General features: G+C 38.3%; 1 protein-coding gene across 13 annotated transcripts in view; it reads left to right on the top strand.

Annotated features, from left to right (window-relative positions):
* Positions 1–20136, top strand: part of RANBP17 (RAN binding protein 17) — a 434785-nt gene that overhangs the window by 396764 nt on the left and 17885 nt on the right. For 11 of the 13 annotated variants that reach the window (XM_063724390.1, XM_002816186.5, XM_054556222.2 and 8 more), the window contains one exon: positions 4485–4651. The exons of 1 other annotated variant lie outside the window; for it this stretch is intronic. In XM_063724390.1, the coding sequence (XP_063580460.1) occupies positions 4485–4651 (167 nt within the window). Of the gene's footprint in view, positions 1–4484; positions 4652–9942; positions 12470–20136 lie in introns of those variants that run through there. One more of the 13 variants, XM_054556225.2, reaches the window with a different exon arrangement.

The raw sequence follows: 20136 nt of genomic DNA on the forward strand, positions 1-20136 counted from the left end.
TGTTGGGTACTGTGTTACAGTTTTTGCCCACTTAATCTTAATGCCAAACCTTACAAAGCAGGTAATATTAATCACATTTTACAGAGGTGCACCTGAACCTCAAGAAGTCAAACATCTAGGAAATAATAGATTCAAACCTAGACTCACCTATTTCCAAAACCACTGCCCCATCCAAATAGGCCTTTTGTCTCTGGAATTGCCCTTCAGACTATATTTTTCTAAGACCTTCATTCTCCTTTGTGTTGTGGTGACAAGTTTTGAGCTTAAGGCAGATTTCAGCTCAGCCTCATTCTTCCTGACTCTCAGTTAAGCAATTCTTTCCTATACAGTTAACTTTTCAGCACAGCTTTCAATGATGGGTCTTAGTGAGCAGTAGGCTATTAATGATGCATGTGCTTCCTGTGGAGACTGGTTCCAGAAGAGAAGCACTTGATTGTTTTCAGTGCCAAACAACAAGTTGCTACAGAGGACAAAATGCCTATTAGCCTTAAAAATTATTTCCAAAATAGCAGATGTAATCCCTTTTAAAATATTTTAAACACCAAGAACTAGGACAAAATATGAAAATTCATGACTTCTGCCTGTGTTTTATGTCTGGGAAGTATCATTATTTGAATCTCACATAGTAGCTTGAGATGCAAATAAAGAAAACCAATAGTTACACAGTCTTCAGCACCATTCATTCTGCTTTTGACCAAATGCCCTGTGATCCTTATGATTCCACACTTTAAAATCTACCTTGAAATAACATTTATCTTTTTCAAAGTCCTCAACCATAAATCAACCATAATGGAAGCTCTTCTTGCTTTTATTGCAAGGATATGTGCTCCAATCTTCGTGTCCAAAGTGTTTACCTGGCTTTTTCACAGCTGACTCAGTAGATGGGAACCTTTTAATGCAACCTGCATGGCATGTGGTCACCAAATCTATGTGAAGTCTTTATAATTTTTATATGATTGATAGCATATTGCTTTTCACTGGTGAGGGGAACCATATCTGCTTCCTGCTTATCTTTGTAGATGTCGAGTTACTTAATCCATTTACTTTCGTGATTGGGACTTGAAATTTAGAAATATGAAGGAAAAGAGAAAAGCAACCAGGCTCAACAAGTCTGTGTTTGACTTTTAGGCCTAGACATTTTCCATTTATACTATGCTACATCCCAGAGTTGTAAAACCAAAGCTCCCTTTTCTACAAAGTAACCCAGTTAATATGGAGAGATGAAGAAGAAATTAACTAATTAATCAGTTATTGATTAATCAATCAAATGCCATGTCTTTAGGAGGGAAAACTCTATTTTTGGCTCTTATTATTTTTAATTGACACATGATAATTTTATATATTTATGGAGTACCATGTGATATTTGATATAGGTGTACACTGTGTAATGACCATTTAGGGTATCCATCACTGCAAACATTTATCATTTGTTTGTGTTGGGAACATTCAAAATCTGCTCTTTTAGCTACTCGAAAATATATAACAAATTGCTCATTATAGTCACCTTATTAGTGCTACAGAACACTACAACTTATTCCTCTTATCTGGCTATACTTTTGTATCCATTAACCAACCTTTGGAAAAGCTCCTTTCTTAAAAGCTTTGTAGTTCCACAGTTTTCCAAAACTATGGTCCACGGCTGTCTTCTAGACCTCCATTCAACCCCTCATCCCTCATGATCCTGTATTAGCTACCATTTTCCTCTGTGTTAAATGCATATGACTGTATTTCAAAACTTGCCCGTAAGCTTCCCTCTTTCTGTTTTCCATGACATTTCTCTCTAAAATGATAAATGTGAGCTTTTAAACTGTAATGTTTTATCAAAGCTGGATATTACTACTAAACACAACTTAAGACTTCTAAGAAAACTTTCTGGGGTTAGCTTTAGCTACTCATTCTTTAATTAATTCTGCTGATATTTCACCTGTAATCTATGTCAGGCATACATGTCTCAGAACCTCAGAGATGAATAAGATGAATGAGAAACTACTCCCTTAGGAAGTTTATAATCTGCTTCCCAACCCTACTCTTTTAGTCTACTTCTCCTCTTCTGAGTCTACCTGTTCACCATTTTAATTGTTGCTCTTGTTGACTGTTTCTCTTACAATCATAAACTCCCAGGGATCATGTGCAAATGTTGTTGTTAGCCAAAAAATGTGGGCGGTGTCATGCTGATTCAAAACCATGGACTTCTGGTAAGCAACTTAATCTCTAAGCTTCAGTTTTCTCATTTAAAATGCAAATTATACTTACTATACAAAGTAGTTGTTAGAAGTAAATGAGATAATAATTTTAGTGTACAAAGGAGATAATAAATGGTTGCTCTATCACTTACTTGTCAGTAACACCTCCATTAACCTTTCATATTAAATGTAAATGTCACACTCCACTATTGGATGCCCTCAAGTAAGATCCTCAACCTGCTCTGTTGGCCTTCTCTTACATCTCCTCTACACATTCTGTCTCTGAAACCAAAAGTTCTACTTCTTGAATATACCCTTCTCTTTTTACCATGAGGCAAACCAGTAGTTGCTGCCATGTTTTGAGTGCCCATTGTGATTCAAGAAAGTGTTTTAGCCTGGGCATGGTAGCATACGTCTATAATCCCAGCACTTTGGGAGGCTGAGGCTGGCAGATCGCTTGAGCTCAGGAGTTCAAGGCCAGCCTGAGCAACATGCAAAACCCTGTCTCTACAAAAAATACAAAAAGTATCCAGGCATGGTGGTGCACACCTACAGTCCCAGCTACTTGGGAGGCTGAGGTGGGAGGATCACTTGAGCTCAGGAGGTCAAGGCTGCAGTGAGCCAGGATCACACCACTGCACTTCAGCCTTGGTGACAGAGTGAGAACCTATCTCAACAACAACAAAAAGGTGTTTGGTGCTTACATATATTTTTGCTTATTACCTAGTTTTAATGTAGTGGTTAAGAATACAGATCCAGAAAAAACAAATGTCGTATGTTCCCATCAATAAGTGGGAGCTAAGCTATGAGGACGCAAAGGCATGAGAATGATACAGTGGACTTTGGGGACTCAGGTAGAAGGAAGGTAGGTGGGGTGAAGGATAAAAGACTACACAATGTGTAGAGTGTACACTGCTTGGGTGATGGGTGCACCAGAATCTCAAAAACTACCACTAAGGAACTTATTCATGTAACCAAAAACCACCTATTCCCCAAAAATTATTGAAAAAAAAATACAATAAAATTTTCAAAAAGAGTACAGATCCAGAGTCCAACTCCTTGTTTATTTTCATACCTTGGCTGTGCAGTCTTCTAGCTGTGTGACAATGGACAAGTCACCTAAGCTCCCTAAAACTCAGTGTCCTCACTTGTAAATGGAGATAATAACAGTAACTATTATAGTGCTGTATGAGAATTACAAATAATAACATGTAAAGCAGTTAACACAGTAACTCATAGTAAGCTCTTAATAAATGTCAGCTTTTTTTTAATTACTAATGAACTTCTTGTCATTTTCTTCTCATTCAACTCTGCAAGGTCTTTTATAAATGATGAAAAAAAGTGAAGTAGCTTTTTCAAATCAGCAACTCAGAAAGTAATTGGCAAAGATAGGACTTGAAACCAGAACTGTCTGGCTCCAAAATCCGTATCTTTCCCACCACACTGTTGCCTTGTGCTAATCCCTCTACCTGAAAAGTATCCTTCCTTATATCTAAATTGGAATAATCTTTTGAAACCCTATCAGGTGCTGCCTCCTTCACCAAACTCTCCTTGATCCCCATCTAAATGTGATCCCTCCCTCAAAATCCTCAATTTGTCATTTTTACACAGCATTATGCTACAGTGACTTGCACACTAAACCATGAGTTCTTTGACACCAGGATGAGGTTAGACCACTGTTTCCCATAAAACAGAGCACTTTGCACTAAGTAGATACTTAATAAACAGTCACTTGAACTGAAAAGAGGTTGCTAAGGTCGCAGATGGAAAAATCTGCCTAATCTATCCAGGAATTATTTATTTATGTGTCTCTAGGCCAGGACCTATAATAGACACTGGGTTCAAAGAGTTATATAAGACAAATTCCTGGCTGGATACGGTGGCTCACGCCTATAATCCCAGCACCTTGGGAGGCCAAGGCAGGTGAATCACCTGAGGTCAGGAGTTCGTAATCAGCCTGGCCAACATGGAGAAACCCCATCTCTACTAGAAATACAAAAATTACCCGGGTGTGGTGGCAGGCACCTGTTGTCTCAGCTACTCAGGAGACTGAAGCAGGAGAATCGCTTGAACCCAGGAGGCAGAGGTTGCAGTGAGCCAAAATCATGCCATTGCACTCTAGCCTGGGTGACAATAATGAAACTCTGTCTCAAAAAAACAAATTCCTGCCCTCAAAGAACTTGCAATTTGATAAAAGCACTTTGAAACCAGAAAGTAATTATTTTCAATGGAGCCGTTAGAAAATCAAATGGAGCAAAAACTTAAGTAATGCAAATGAATTCTTATTTACTATTTGTACAGATACAGTTGTCTCCTCCAGCTGCTGTACCAGTTTAGACTACATCGTCACCTACCTCTTCAAGCACATAGCAAAGGAGGGCAAGAAGCCACTTCGATGCAGAGAGGCTACCCAGGCTGGTCAGAGACTATTACATTTTATGCAGCAAAACCCAGATGTCCTGCAGCAGGTAACTGGTGGTTGATCACCTGGCTTAAGAAACAAGTGTTCCCAGAAGCCATACCTGGCCCCGAATTTATCTTAGAGCAGCTGGTCTTGCCAGACTTTTTATACTGGTAAAAAATATATATATATTGTCTGGGAGTATTTTGCCTGAAAGTGGGGGGAAAACACAGGCCTTAGGATTACCCACCCTCAAGAAATACCTGGGTTGTTCATCTCACCTCAGTGGAGCTAGAATTCAAAAAGAGGATAGTTTTTCCAGAGGCCTGAGAAAAATTAGACAAAACCGGAACTGGAAACAGTCAGCCTCTGATTTCTCTCCTGGTGTCTCTGATAATGTCATCTTAAGTTTGCCTTATGAATACTCCAGTATATTGGGAAACTACAATGTGCTGGGCTCCTAGTGTATGCCAGGCAGCTTGCTAGGAATTTCTCATTCATCATATCATAGTTGCTGTTTTTCCCATTTTAAAATGAGAAATCTTGGTTCAGATAGGTTAGGTAATATGTTCAATAATATCTAACTAATAAGTAATAAAACCACTATTTGTTTATTTTCTAATGTATTTTCTAACTAGCTAATGGGTTAGATCCAAGTTTAATACCATTTTAAAAAACTCACTTGTGCAAATAATAGTAACGGCATGCATAAGAAATGAATATTGCAAGGTGCAGTACCTGTAGTACCAGCTGCTCCAGAGGCGGAGGCAGGAGGATTGCTTGAGCACAGAAGTTCAAGACCAGCCTGGGCAACATAGCAAGACCCCATCTCTAAAAAAGAAGATTTAGGCTGGGCACGGTGGTCACGCCTGTAATCCCAGCACTTTGGGAGGCCAAGTCAGGCAGATCACCAGGTCAGGAGTTCAAGACCAGCCTGACCAATATGGTGAAACCCCGTCTCTACTAAAAATACAAAAATTAGCCAGGTGTGGTGGTGCTCACCTGTAGTCCCAGCTAGTCGGGATGCTGAGGCAGGAGAATCGCTTGAACCTGGGGAGGCAGAGGTTGCAGTAAGCCGAGATCACACCACTGCTCTCCAGCCTGGATGCCTGGATGACAGAGCAAGACTCCATCTCAAAAAAAAAGGAAAAAGAAAATTTAAATATTTTTAAAAAAACATACATGCCAAAAATATTTCAAAAAGAAAATACCATTTTTTATGGCTATACCATCACTATATTTTCTTTTCTTTTTTTTTTTTTTTTTTTTTTCAGACAGGGTCTCACTCTGTTGCCCATGCTGTAGTGCAGTGGCAAAATCTGGGCTCACTGCAACCTCTGTCTCTCAAGGGCTCAAGCAATCCTCCCACTTCAGCCTCTTCCTGAATAGCTGGGACTACAGGTGCACACCACCACATCCAGCTAATTTTTTTTTTTTTTTTTGGATAGAAGGGGTTTTGCCACGTTGCCAGGCTAGTTTTGAACTCCTGAGCACAAACAGTCCTCCCACCTCAGCCTTCCAAGGTGCTGGGATTACAGGTGTGAGCCACTGCGCCTAGCCCCATCACTATATTTTCTAATTCCAGTAAATTTGGAAAGTATCTTCATCCTGTTTTCAGTTGTTTTCTTTTGCCAAATTACATCCATAATAGTTTGTAATTTGCAAATGTAAACACATCAATAGTGTGTTGCTGTATGACCGGACCGTTAGGGAGCAAATAAGTTGCCTGCAATCATCAGAAAATGTCAGCTGGGCACAGTGACTCACGCCTGTAATCTCAGCACCTTTGGGAGGCCAAGGCAGGTGGATCATGAGGTCAGGAGTTTGAGACCAGCCTGGCCAATATGGTGAAACCCTGTCTCTACTAAAAATACAAAAATTAGCTGGGCATGGTGGTGTGTGCCTGTATTCCCAGCTGTGAGGGAGGCTGAGGCAGGAGAATTGCCTGAACCTGGGAAGCAGAGGTTGCAGTGAGCAAGATCACACTACTGCACTCCAGCTTGGCGACAGAGACTCCATCTCAAAAAAAAAGAAAAAGAAAAAGAAAATGTCACTCTATATCAGTAAATGATGAAAATAGAATGAGACAGCTATGAAAGAGGATTGCTTCCTGGCTGTCATTTTTTGCTAATATTTAAATGAAATTATGTAAACTTTATTTGTGGTAATGTTTCAATTAACCAATTATTTTCCAGGGATAATGGGTGTCATTCATATTTTGTGTAACTAGGCAAAGGGCTGTAGACCTATAATTATTTGGTGTGACCCTGGAACTGTTACAACATGTTGGTAATATAAAGGAAAAAGGAAGGTATCTCACATTTAGTGAGAACTTATTATGTGCCAGGTGCAAGAGCTATTAAGATTCATGAGATATAATTTCTCTCCTTATAGAATTTCTTGCCATGGGACAAAGAGACAAGTAACTCACCAGTTATTTGATCATTTCATTAATATAGTGATGACAAAGAAAGTGAAATACAAGGGGAGGGAGTATTGTCAGAGAAGTCTCCTCATTTATACCCCACAACAACCCTGAAAAGTGGATATCAGCATCCCCGTTTTACATATGAATAAATTGAGGTACAGAGAGATCAACTGGAAAGTGGTAGAGTTGGAATTTGAAGCAAGGTCTGTTTGACTCAAAAGCCCAAGTTCTTACTACTCACACCATTGGTATTCAAGGTGAGGATAATATCTCAGCTTCACCTGGAATGGCTTTTCAAAGTATACATGCTATCAAAATGTCAGCACGTCTCTCCTCCCTCACCACCCCACCCAAATGCAGTAGCCACTGGTACTGGTGGGAGTGTGTCACAGCCCTCATGTGTTTTGCATGAAGAAGGTTGAGGATCACTGACTTAGAGCATGTCCCCACTGAAGAAAAAAAAAAAATTCATGGATTGGCTAGGAATCAGACCCAGCCTTTACCCCACCATGGCAAGGGACAAGTCTGCTGCCAAATCACTCCTGCCAGCACTCAGCCATAATCACAGTATTGTCCCATAAACTTTGGCAGAAACTTTTAAGTTCGTAGAAAATTTTAGCACAAATCAATAGGCTATGGCCCTAGACAAAATACCATATCATATTTTGCAAAGCAAGTAATGTGGTTGGGCAGGAGACAAATCAAGTTTGTCTTTACTCAGAATTAGCATGCATTTGTTGGTTTAAGTAATTTCTGTGTGTTAATAATACTTGGTAATCCTTCACTTTATAGCATATGACTAAGTAGTGATATATCTTTATTAACAGTGGAATACATTCTATTTATTTGGAATGTAGGCTTTCAGATAGCATTTTAAATATTAATGACTGGGCTCTGGTAGTCAGCATAAATATGATTTGCATTAGCACTAGGTTATATCATCTTGAGTGCCTCTGATGTCAGCTATTAGGTATAGCAATATCTGACATCATCTCCTTAGGTCACTGACAACTTTGACCTCTATTCTTATGCACAGTTTCTGTCGTCTCAAAAGCTCTTTTGAATTGATTTGAAATTTTGACTCTTCCCTTTATGAGGCAGTAAAATTGATAATTATTCAGATGGGAACAGAGCGCTGAGTGAAAAATCAATTCCACCCGCTCTCTGCTGCGTATAAAATTACTTCTGAGTCGGCTGGACTGAACGGATGGCCAGAGTAAAAGCAGCAGGCAGGAGTAGTGGGAAGAATTAGCTGGACAGAGCTAATAGCCTGAAGGGATGGACTTGAAAAAGAGGGAGTGGGCCAGTTGGGGGTTATTATTAGCAGGGATGGGTCCCATTGATCATCTGTTTACATCAGCTTTCCAAGACCTTATAAATCAGCCCTGAAGAGCAGCAGAACCCAAGATTCAGCCTGTTACCAGTGGGATTTTGTATTGGATTATTTTCATTTTCACACTCAGATGAAAAGTGAGCCATTGATTATTCATTGGTTGACCATTAAATGCTGTTTTTAATAGATGATTTGCCTATCACAGAAGGTAATGAACAAGGTTGCTGCTTTATAACTTGAGGTTTCAGTTTTCAAGGCATCTGTGTCGGTTAAGTAATGCCTAACCCTATTAAAAGGAATGGATTACAAATTGCTTAACAGTGCTGAAAAACTAGACCCTAATGACTAATTGTGCTTGGAGTTTCGAGAGGGTTTGTCAGCTCTTTAAACTAAACGGATGCAATGATACTGCAATTATTTACTAGTTTGAACTGTTTTTCCCCCCAACCTGGGCCTATTTTGCTGGAAGCATAATTGCATGAGGAATGTTAATTCCAAATTGCAAAAGTTATCTCCTCAAGCTTCCATAGTAAAGGAAGCATGAACCCCTACATAAAGGTTTTCCAACATCCTTACAGGCCTTTCCATTTGTGTATAGCAGCCTGGGAAAGATATTTTATGTGCCTCTCACCTGGAATTGTGTTTATTATTCTCTGCTATGTGGCTTTAGAGCTTCAAAATTTTTTAAAATGTTCTCCAAATAAGCAATTTTTCATATTTTGCAAACAACTCTAACTTTGCAAGCATTAAAATTTAGTCCGTATGAAGATCCATTGTAAGTAAGTGAATCTGTTTAAAGTAAAAACGATTGCATCACCAGCGTTGCTTTGACCTAACAATTGAGAAAAACCCAGTTTACATAAATTAAGGTGGAAAATTCCCCAAGCATTTTCATGTTATTAGAAGGATAAACTAAAAATTTAAGGAGAGACCAACCGTAACAGTGATCAGATTACTAATTACTACTGATTAGTAGCAGATAAGACACTGATCTGCTACAATAATTCGGAAGACAACATTTCTATGTGAAATTTTTTCAGTTTCATCACTGGTCAGTAAGTATTTGTATCTATAATACATAGTTATAGATACATAGCATTCATTTCGTTATATCACAGTGAAAGATTTGCCCAAATTAGGTAATGAAAGGGTGTGTTTTATAGAATTAGAGGGGCATCTCAGAGATGTGAGTAATTCCTTATGAGATTATTAGAATAAGACACTGATCCTGAAAGCTTCTCTAAATCAGAATTCCAGTTAAAACTAATTGCTCTAGAAAGAGTAGCACCTTCCACAGAAATTAGCAAGAACTATTATGCAATTAATTTGTTAAGAGTGTATTTTTAGCAATTATAGTCGTGAAAACCTTAATATATTGCATAGAGGAATTAGAGCAGTTAGGGTTGAATTCATCTTACTCTTGTCTATTTATCTATTTTGCTCAAGTCAACTGTACTGAAATCCAAAAGAAATTCTAATTGTGATTTTCTTTCTCTCCCTTTTCTCCCTCCTTTTTATGTTATTATGTTATTTATTTCTTTTTTTTTTTTTTTTTTTTTTTTTTTGCTAACATGGCATTTAACTACAAATTGTGAAGAGCTGTCAGGAGCTATAAAAATCATACTTCAGTAGGGACTTAAGCTGAAAGAACATTCACCCTTTTCCTCAATCAGTCAGTCAATCAATGAAAATTGCTTTTGTATAGTGCTCTTCGTGACATGCATCCCAAAGTGAATTACAGCAAAAGGGAAATCATCTGCTCTTTTTTCATTTCTGTGTTTAGACTGAAATGATATTGCTCAACATTTTGACATACTATACAAGACATCTTTCATACTTAAGATTCCATTCCATAATACTAAGTAGGAGAAAATGCAGTCGCATATTTAACTGATGTTGAGATTTTGGCCTACAGGAACCTTAGCAAGACTCTTACAGTCAAAAACACTTAAGCAGATGAAATACAGTCATATCTCTTGTTCTCTTAAAAAGAATAGTCAGATTTTCTAATGTTAATAAAGACATTTCTAGTGATCCTTAAATAAAAAGTATGCTCTTTATGTAACCCATTAGCTCTCTCTGGTTGATTTACAACTTTATTCTCAATAATACAGTAGTATATTGATATCAAAAACAAGCTGAAAGAACATTCACAACTGGATCAGGTAATAACGGATTTAAAAAGTTTAAAGGAAGCCAGGGATATGTCATTAGACACTGAAATTGGAAAATAGGAACTCAAATTTCATAACAGAATTTTTGCACATGGTGCTACAATCTTGGTTTTAACAGCAATCGATGCATATATTATGCGTATACGTAGTGGGAAGAAAAATAATATTGGCAAAATGTAAGTGCTTGTATTCACAATAGCACATGGAATCAACCTAAATGCCCATCAGTGGTCGACAGGATAGAAAAAATGTGGTACATATATACACCATGGAGTACTACACAGCCATCAAAAAGAAAGAGATCATGTCCTTTGCAGCAACATGGATGGAGCTGGAGGCTATTATCCTAAGCGAACTAACGCAGAAGCAGAAAACTAAATACAGCATGTTCTCACTTACAAGTGGGAGCTAAACACTGAGTACATATGGACATGAAGGGAACAACAGATACCGGGGCCTACTTGAGAGTGGAGAGTTGGAGGAGGGTGAAGATCAAACAACTACCTATTGGGGGTACCGTGCTTATTACCTGCGTGACAAAGTAATCTGTACACCAGACCCCTGTGACATGCAGTTTACCTATATAACAAGCCTGTACATGTACCCCGAACCTAAAATAAAAGCTTTAAAATTTAGAAATTTAAGAAATAAAATTTTTCAAATGTAAGTGCTTACTGTGTGCAAGCACTAGCTTAACCTACTTACATATGCATTATCTGGTTTAATCATGACAGTATCTTTGTGAAGGTGTAGTATTATCATTACCATTTTACAGATACAGAAACTGAGGCACAAAAAAATTAGGAAACATTCCCAAGGTCACAAAGTCAGTAACTGGAAGAACTAAAATTTTAGCTGAAATCTGTTTAACTGTGGGGTTCACATGCTTAAACACAAAGCTATCTCTGTTCCTTTGTTTAGTGGCTTCTAATCTAAAGTACGTATGTTTTGAGCACATAAAATGAGGCAAGTTGAGCTTCCAGTAAGTCCCACTGGGGCCATCCTTAAGGTAGAATGGTTTAAAGCAGTCATTCGGTACCCCAGCATTATACTACAGCCAGGACAAAACAGATGGGCAGTGACCCAAAGAGGCAGCGGGCAAGGGAGAAGGAGGTGGCTTTGCCAGCTGCTGCAGAAAAAGCCCTGTGGTTCCCACCACCACCAAGACAGACCTAACCAAGCTTCCACTTTCTTACTCTACACCCACACCCATTCATTCGTTTTATAGCCAGATGTTGAAGGTATATAATTTAGCAGGACATGTAGTCTCAAGAAGGTCAGAATCTAGTCGTACAGCTGTGTTATAATGCCCTTTGTGACTTTTCTTTAATGCCTCCGAGGTAGCTCTTGAGGTTTAACCTGATTTTTCCAGGACAGAATCAATATGGCAGCTGTGAATGATGATAGGGAAGCAACATGTGCTTTGCATCTCTCTCCCATATCCAGCACATCTCTATTCATTGTCCTGGCTTTCACCACTGATTCATCAGCATAGAATGCCATTTTTAACCTCTTTCTGGTTGTAAACTGCTTCTGTTTTCTAAAGGAAATTTCTGCTGTTGAGTACCATTAACTCTATCAGTGGTCATTCTTAAGGTCTGAATCTACACCTGAGTTCCTTTGAGCCTCCTTCTCACTTTCCTACCTATTATAACTATACCAGGTGTCACAAACTAAGATGCCTATAGGGCCAAGAAGCAGAAAACCTGAATGAGGTAGACATGAAGGAATCCTCAAGTTGAGTGCACATCTCTGTCTAAAGGGGGCAGCCTCAGCACACCTCCAGCTAATTGTTGCCTTATAAGAAGGTCAGACCCAGTGTTGCCAGATACATTGAAATTTCTCCCTTGAAAAACAGCCAGAAATTCAGATTTTTAAATGTAGCTACTGATTGAAAATTTAAAAAAAAAAAAATAGAAACACTTGGCAGGCCAACACTGTATGCCTGGATACCAGCTTTCCACTTCTGTAGTATACAATCTTAAGGAATTTCAGAACTAAGATCTCCCAATGCATGATACCTTGTATTTCTCACAGCCAACCCATACAGTACTGCTGCAGTGATATTTTTATTTCCATCTGGTTTTTTTCTAACTTCTGAAGCATACTTTTTTGGTTAGTTTTAAAAGGATATAGTTATTTTGATTTTACTTAATCTGGGGCTTTGGGGGTTATTTCTTAATTTATTTTGCTCTTGCTTTTACTTTTACTATACTTGTCTACTGGAACTTAAAGGGGCCATTTTATCACTTTTGGATTACATCTTTGCACACAAGGAATACAATAAACAGGCGGTGAAGTGAAACTCACCTAATACTTTTCAAACTTTCTTTTTCTTCAAAATAGCCAGGTTTGTTTGAGATAAAAATAAAGTTTAGTTTGATCAAGTGTGTGTGTGTGTGTGTGTGTGTGTGTGTGTGCAAAATCTAACTACTGAGGATCAAAAAAAAATAAGAGGTCTGGGACTGTACAAAAGTTTCTAGGTAACAACCAGGTAATAAGTCCAAAAGAGAGTAAACCTCTTAAGAATGAAAAATTTGTGACCATTGCCTCAAGAGCTCAGTTTAGAAAGTTAATGCTTATAATTTTAAAAATAGAGAAACACTAGTTTTTTTAATATTAAGATGACATTTTGCCTATGATGTTATGAAAGTACTTATCTATCTTTACAAGAATGATCTAGTCCAGATCCTTTGTTATTAACCATATCTTTGCCATTTTAATTTAATTTTTATTATAGAAATATTTGATGAATGACTATTTCAATGGTAACAAAATTGGTATTTTAAAACAGCAAAAACAATTAAAAAATATATTTGTTATTGATTTATAAGTCATCAAATTAACATTGTAGCCATAAGAATACATATTTATAGAGTGATTTTTTTCTCCCTCAAAGATCACCTACATCCTGATACTTGTCCCAGCGCCTAGCAGAGCCTGACACTTCATGATAGTCAATAAGTGTTTGCAAAGTAAACCCCCAAAATATTAGTTTTCAGAAGTATGATCTGCAGGCAGTGATTTTAAGTATCAAACCTAGTGTAGTCGTAGACTGCTACATAATAAACCAAATGGAAATGCTAAGAGGAGATTATATCATAATATACTATAGAATAACCCTGCTGAACTTCTACAAGAAAATTTTATTCTAAACATGGGTGAAGAAAGAAAAAAGTACTTCAAATATTGTTCCAAATGGTTAACAGAACAGAGAGGAACCCCCTTCCCAACCCCCACTAGGACATGTGTTTTTCTACCTCTAAGCACAGTTTAAGGATGTAAACCATTGATAGCACAACTTGCCTTATTAATTGAAAGGGATGGAATCCACCAGATGTACCCAAACCAGCAGAGAGTTGGGTGACTAAGCAACAGCAAAGACACCATATTGAGTGAGCCGGAATCCAGTCTCCAAGTCATTTATTTCAGCCAGTGACAATACATTTAAACTCCTGTGCCTCAGCAGTGATTGATGGTTTAATATCATATATAATTTTTTTAATGAAGGAAAACCATTTAAATATGTTACCATTTGCACTGGTATTCTCCTATGTACATAACTGCATTTAATCATTATGGGGATTGTTTTTATACTTGTGTAATTTGTATCCAAGAAATAACTGTCAAAGTCATCTCATGCTGTTGCTGGAAATGGTACAGTGTGCTTCATACTTGAATAGATTCATTCTTCCTTGTACATAATTAAGAGTATTGGAGCTTTCACTATTACCACATAGGAATTCCATGTTTACATTTCTGAGAATGAAAAATTAGCCACAATGTGCTTTTTCAGGTTCCCATTTTCTGAGGCTATGATATTTAAACACCTTAGTTTTGTGCCAGTGTATGATTTGAAGAGTTTGATTTTAAGACTTTTAATATTAAAATACATAATAAAATTTTATTATCTAATTACAAGAGGGTTTAGCCTCTTATTAAAGTTGCTAAATCAGGCCTAGATTAGCATTATAATGGCACAGTTTGACATGGAATACTCAAAAGTCAAGTTCGAGGGAGCAGAGGGTTTTTTTGTTGTTTTTGGGGGGGTTCCCCTACCCCCACCCCTCACACAAAATAACATGGATGAAATGCATGTATGGAAACAAACAAGGAGCAATTTGGAACGCTGAAGAAGGAGTGGAGGTGTCAGTCTAGGATGGTACCCTTAGGCAAGGCAGCTGGTATATGTAGCCTTTTGTTTATCTGCTACTGGTTTATGTAGCCTTTAGGCCGGCACCAGAAACAATCACTCCTACAGGGTCAGCTGCTGGTCAGAAGCAAAGTAAGAAAAGATTTTGCGTCCAAACACAGCAGCCGTAATTTCTGTACAGCTGGCACCTGCTACTGGTGCACAGCATGAAGGTGAAAGGTCAAAGAGGCAGTTGTTCAAAACTCAAGAATGGCTTAAAGGGACTTGTAGATTAATCTGCTTTATTAACTTCTGTATATTAGATAACTATTGCTGTGAATGACAGTACATCTTTTTGAATAAGTCACATCTCTTTCTCTTTTAAATTAGCTTTTGAGTAATGAATATTAAATAGAAAGCATTTCAGGGGTAATTAAATGAAAACAGAATGATGTCATTTTACAATTATATTTGTATGTTTATAGAATAGGGGAATTACAATGTTTTACAAGGGGCTAAAAGAAAAAAAGAAGCCAGCTCTTCATGAAGAAGAATTTGGAATAAATAAGCCACTTATCCATTTGGCTTTGTCTTTAAACTAATAAATGTGATATGGTTTGGAACTTAGTGTGAAGTCATTGGGTGCCAGTGGCCTGATTTGGTATTCTCAGGGGCTCCAAATGCTTTCCTTATAAATTAAAGGAGACTGTAATCTGTCATTTCTCTTTTATCTACAGTTTAGCTATTAGTCAGCAACAAATGTTCTCAGGATAGCAAAGGAGTGGTAAAAAAATAAACAACAGCCATACCTTTTTGCTCACATTCATGTAAAGCAGATAGAGAATATTTCATAAGGGAAGAAAGCACAGCTACACAGGGTTAGCCCAATAATAATTAGGCATGCTTTATAACAGCAACTCACCAGTATGGCAAATGGAAACCAAAATGGTTTTTAACCTCTTCATTAATCGTGGTTGGCATAATTGCTATTATTTTAAATTAAGAAGAAAAAGAATTCACTAAATGTATCTTAAAAAAAAAAAAAAAAAAAAAACCTCTGCAAGGAAAATTTCTAACCCATAGATTAAATACTAACCCCAACTCTGGGAAGCGTTTTAACAATATGTATTCAAAAGGAATTGGTTTTATCTGTTGACGTTCAGTGATTTTTTGGTTTGTCTTTTTTTTTTTTTCTTAAGAATTCTCAGAAAAAGAAGCACTGCAGAGAACATCTGTGTCTTTATGCTAACATAACACAGATAGCAGCATTTATGTCTATTTCACACATAGAAGTTATTTAGGATTTCACTTGCACTCCCAAGTTTTGATACAAGCGCAGCCTTTCTACTCTTAGTGTTTCTATGACATAAGAAAATGACACCTAGGATCATCTCCCTCCATCACACGAAGCTAGCCCAAGACTTACCAGACAGATCCTAAATTTGTATGACTACCACAAAGAGGATGGCTACCTTGGCCAGAAAATAATGATTCAGTAATGTTTTCTTACCATACTATTCCAAAGAACCTTCATACATCCTTCTTGAAGACCTAAGCTTTTCCTTCATTCTGTAACAGAAGCCTTATTTCCTGCAGGGTTTCTGGGATGTAAGATGTCGCTATAGAAGGAAAACCTCAGGCTCAAACAGAGAATTTTACTAACAATGATTATGATTAAAAAAAAAACAGTAGAATTAATTATATGCTAGGCTGTGTGCTAAGTGCCTTACATATACATATATGTGTATACATGTGTATATTTCTGTTTACGTCTTATAGCTCTGTGAGGTAGGTATTTTATCTCCATTTTGTAATCAAAATATTGTAATTATAGCTCTGAGAAGTTAAATAACTCACCCAGTATCATACAGCTAATAAGTAGCAGAACCTGTGCTCTTAACCGCTGTACAGTACTATTAACTAACTGGCCTAGAAACAGGATTGGCAGGGATGGAAGAGTGGCAGGAAGAGCCATACAGCATTCTTCAATCAAGAACTGAATTGAGTCTTCAGTCCTTGAGCCTAGAACTTTTTTCTTTTTTTTTTTTTTTTTTTAATTATTTAGAACTGATTGGACAGGAGGTAGACATTTGACCCAAGCTGGCTCAGTTCAGGTCGTTCCTCCCTAGATTTAGAAACTGACACTTAACAGATGCCGGTTGCCAGGCACAGTGGCTCATGCCTGTAATCTCAGCACTTTGAGAAGCTGAAGCTATTTAGGATTTCACTAAAAGCTGAAGCAGGAGGATTGCTTGAGGCCAAGGGTTCCTGACCAGCCTGGGCAACATAGCAAGACTCTGTCTCTACAAAAAAATTAAATTGGCCGGGTATGGTGGCTCACACCTGTAATCTCAGCACTTTGGGAGGCCAAAGCGGGCGGATCATGAGGTCAGGAGTTCGAGACCAGCCTGACCAGCATGGTGAAACCCCGTCTCTACTAAAAATACACAAAAATTAGCTGGATGTGATGGCACATGCCTGTAATCCCAGCTACTCAGGAGGCTGAGGTAGGAGAATTGCTTGAACCCAGGAGGCAGAGGTTGCAGTGAGGTGCCATTGCACTCCAGCCTGAGACTCCATCTCAAAAAAAAAAATTAAATTAAAAAAAAAAAATTTGTAACGATGCTGGTCAGCCACTAGTCCTCACCTAAACTGAAGACTTAAAAAGTCAAGAGCCATGAGGCAGCCATTCCCTGCCATATGCTCGGAGAAATAGCCAGTCCTAGAGGAGAGAAAAAAGGAGACATGCCAAGGATCTCAAATGAGAGGCCAAGTAGCCCCAGAGAAAGAAAAAGACTGAGAAATACCCTGCCAGCTGCCTTGTCCATGGTTCCAAGCCCTTGAGAGACTTAACCGCACTGCCTTGTCTGGGAGTGAAACTACCCCTTAAAGACCTAAGTTTTATCAGAGACTACTCTTGACTTGGGAGAGTTGTGAGGACAAAATGAACCAATGAGTATAGACTTACCTAACACAGAGAAAGTATTCGATAAACATGTAAAATTCATCTTCACTTTGAAAAACAATATGCAGGTACCACTTTTCTGTGTCCTTGAGGGGAAAATATCCCTGCTATTTATACTATAAAAGTGAAAAATATCCTTTCAAGAGATTCCAAGCCCAAGACTTCCTTTCAAAGGTAATTTGATTTTGAAGCCATATCACTGAGATCTTTCCTGGTCTCATCCCTGTGTTTTGCCTTTCCTAATGTTCTTTCTGTGATTAGCATTCTCAAAATCACACTCACTGGACTGGGTGAGGGCATGGTGTGGTGTGAGTTTGAAATTCTTGGCCCCAAACTGACTTTTTTCTTACCCGTTCCTCCTGCATACTTCAGGCATTGCCTTGCAATGGCCAAAATGAAAATAAATCTAATTTCTTAGTCCATTATGTAATATTATAGCAGAATACCATAGATTGGGTAATATGTAATAAACAGAAATGTATTTGCCTCACAGTCCTGGAGACTAGGAAGCCCAAGGTCAAGGGTCTGCATCTGGCAAGGGCCTTCTTGCTGTGTCATCTAATGGAGGTGGGTGGAAGGGCAAGAAAGAGCACCAGGAGGCCAAACTCAACCTTTTTATAAAGAACCAATCCCAGAATAATGGCATTAATCCAAGCATGAAGGCAGAGCCCTCATTCCTAATCACCTCTCTTAACGCTGTTGCATTGGGGATTAAGTTTCTAACACATTCTTTTTGGGGGACACATTCAAACCATAGTACCTCATAATTCTTCCCATTCATATAATGTCTTCATACCTAATGTCTCTGATTCTCACAATAACCCTAACAGGGAGATAAGGCCAACACGGATTTTTTTTTAACTGAGGAGTCTAGGTACATCAACAAATTTAATCCCGCAGTGACTGTATGAGAGACCTATGCAGAGATTCAGAGATGTGTGAAAGAACTTGCCCAAGTCACACAGCTAGGAAATAGTGGCATCTAGATTATAATTAAGGCTCTTATCACTAGATCTCACACAGTTTTTATAATACCACACTAAGTTTTCTCAGGGCCTTAACCTACTATTTCTCTGTGGCATTTCTTCTTACCTTTTCATCCTTGTCTAAGAGAGACAGCAGAGTAAATGAGAAGGTTTCCCCTGCCTTCATTTCTCTGCATGCAATTGTGAGTGGTGTGAGAAGCTCTTAGAATTTCTTCAAAGAATGACACAGTATAAAGTAAGAGTGGGCTTAATAAATCACATGACTTATTTATTTTACAGTTATTACTGGTTTTTCACATACTTGCAGGTTAAATTATGTGATTCCCGAAGTGTAGTGTGCTGTAGTGTGCTGGAAATGTGAATCCAACCTTTACATTCATTTCTTAAGTCATGGAAAGTTGTTTTTTGGGGTTTTTGGAGTTTTTTTGTTTTTTTTTTTTTAAATAAGATCTCACCTTGTCGCCCAGGCTGGAGTGCAGTGGCACAATCTCGGCTCACTGCGACCTCTGCCTCCCAGGCTCAAACGATCCTCTCACCTCAGCCTCCTAAGTAGCTGGAATTACAGCTGTGCACCACCACACCCAGCTAATTTTTTTGTATTTTTGGTGGAGACGGGGTTTCACCATAGTTCCCAGGCTGGTCCCGACTCCTGAGCTGAAGTGATCCACCCACCTCATCCTCCCAAAGTGCTGAAATTACAGGTGTGCACCACCACACCTGGCCTTAACTCATGGAAAGTTTAACCAGCAGTAGCCACTGATGGAGCTGTGAGTTTATATAGTGTGTTGAGGAAGACTCCTTGTTTGTTTGTAATCTTATCACTATTTGAAGAACAAGGTAAAAAGAGGTTCCTTCATCCTCTGGCCTTTCATGAATTAATGCTGCCTTTTATGCTTTGCAACCTAGAAGAGTTCTTGCTTATTAATTCTCTATCCCTTGGCACGCTTAGAAGAATATAGACTGAGTGCTTTCAAATGACTGAAATTTCATCCTCCTAAGTTTTTAAATTGCAAATTCTCCATATTTGTTGGGACTTTCTATTTTACAGCAATCAGGGCAGACAGGTTTTACAGTCAGTATACCTGGTTTTGAATACCAGTTATACTATTTGCTAACTGTATGTCCTTGGAATAGTTACTCCACCTGTTGGAGGATATCACCACCTCACCCAAGGGAATTCTATAGCTTACCTGAACTGGCCTCCAGGATCAGATAGCTGAACCACTCCCTCCTGTGGTGTCATTCCCAGACTTTAGTTAAGACTGACTGTCTTAGATTCTCTCCCAGTCCATCACTCCCTCAGCCTACTCTGTAGTCTGGAACATTGGTACCGTGGAAAAGGAAAACATTTGAGTATATACTTCGTTGAGATCCTATAAACAAAAAATGTCAAATAAACTCCCAAGAAAGACAGTGATGGAAAGTGCAAGGTCTGAAGAGAAATCTCTTAGGCACCAAGGCAACCTACCAGAAAGAAAACCCTAAAAAAGAGCTCAGTGTGCATGCCCATATTTAATGTGGCTTCTTATTTTAC

The sequence above is a fragment of the Pongo abelii genome, chromosome 4, assembly GCF_028885655.2.
Source record: "Pongo abelii isolate AG06213 chromosome 4, NHGRI_mPonAbe1-v2.0_pri, whole genome shotgun sequence".
Lineage (NCBI taxonomy): Eukaryota > Metazoa > Chordata > Mammalia > Primates > Hominidae > Pongo > Pongo abelii.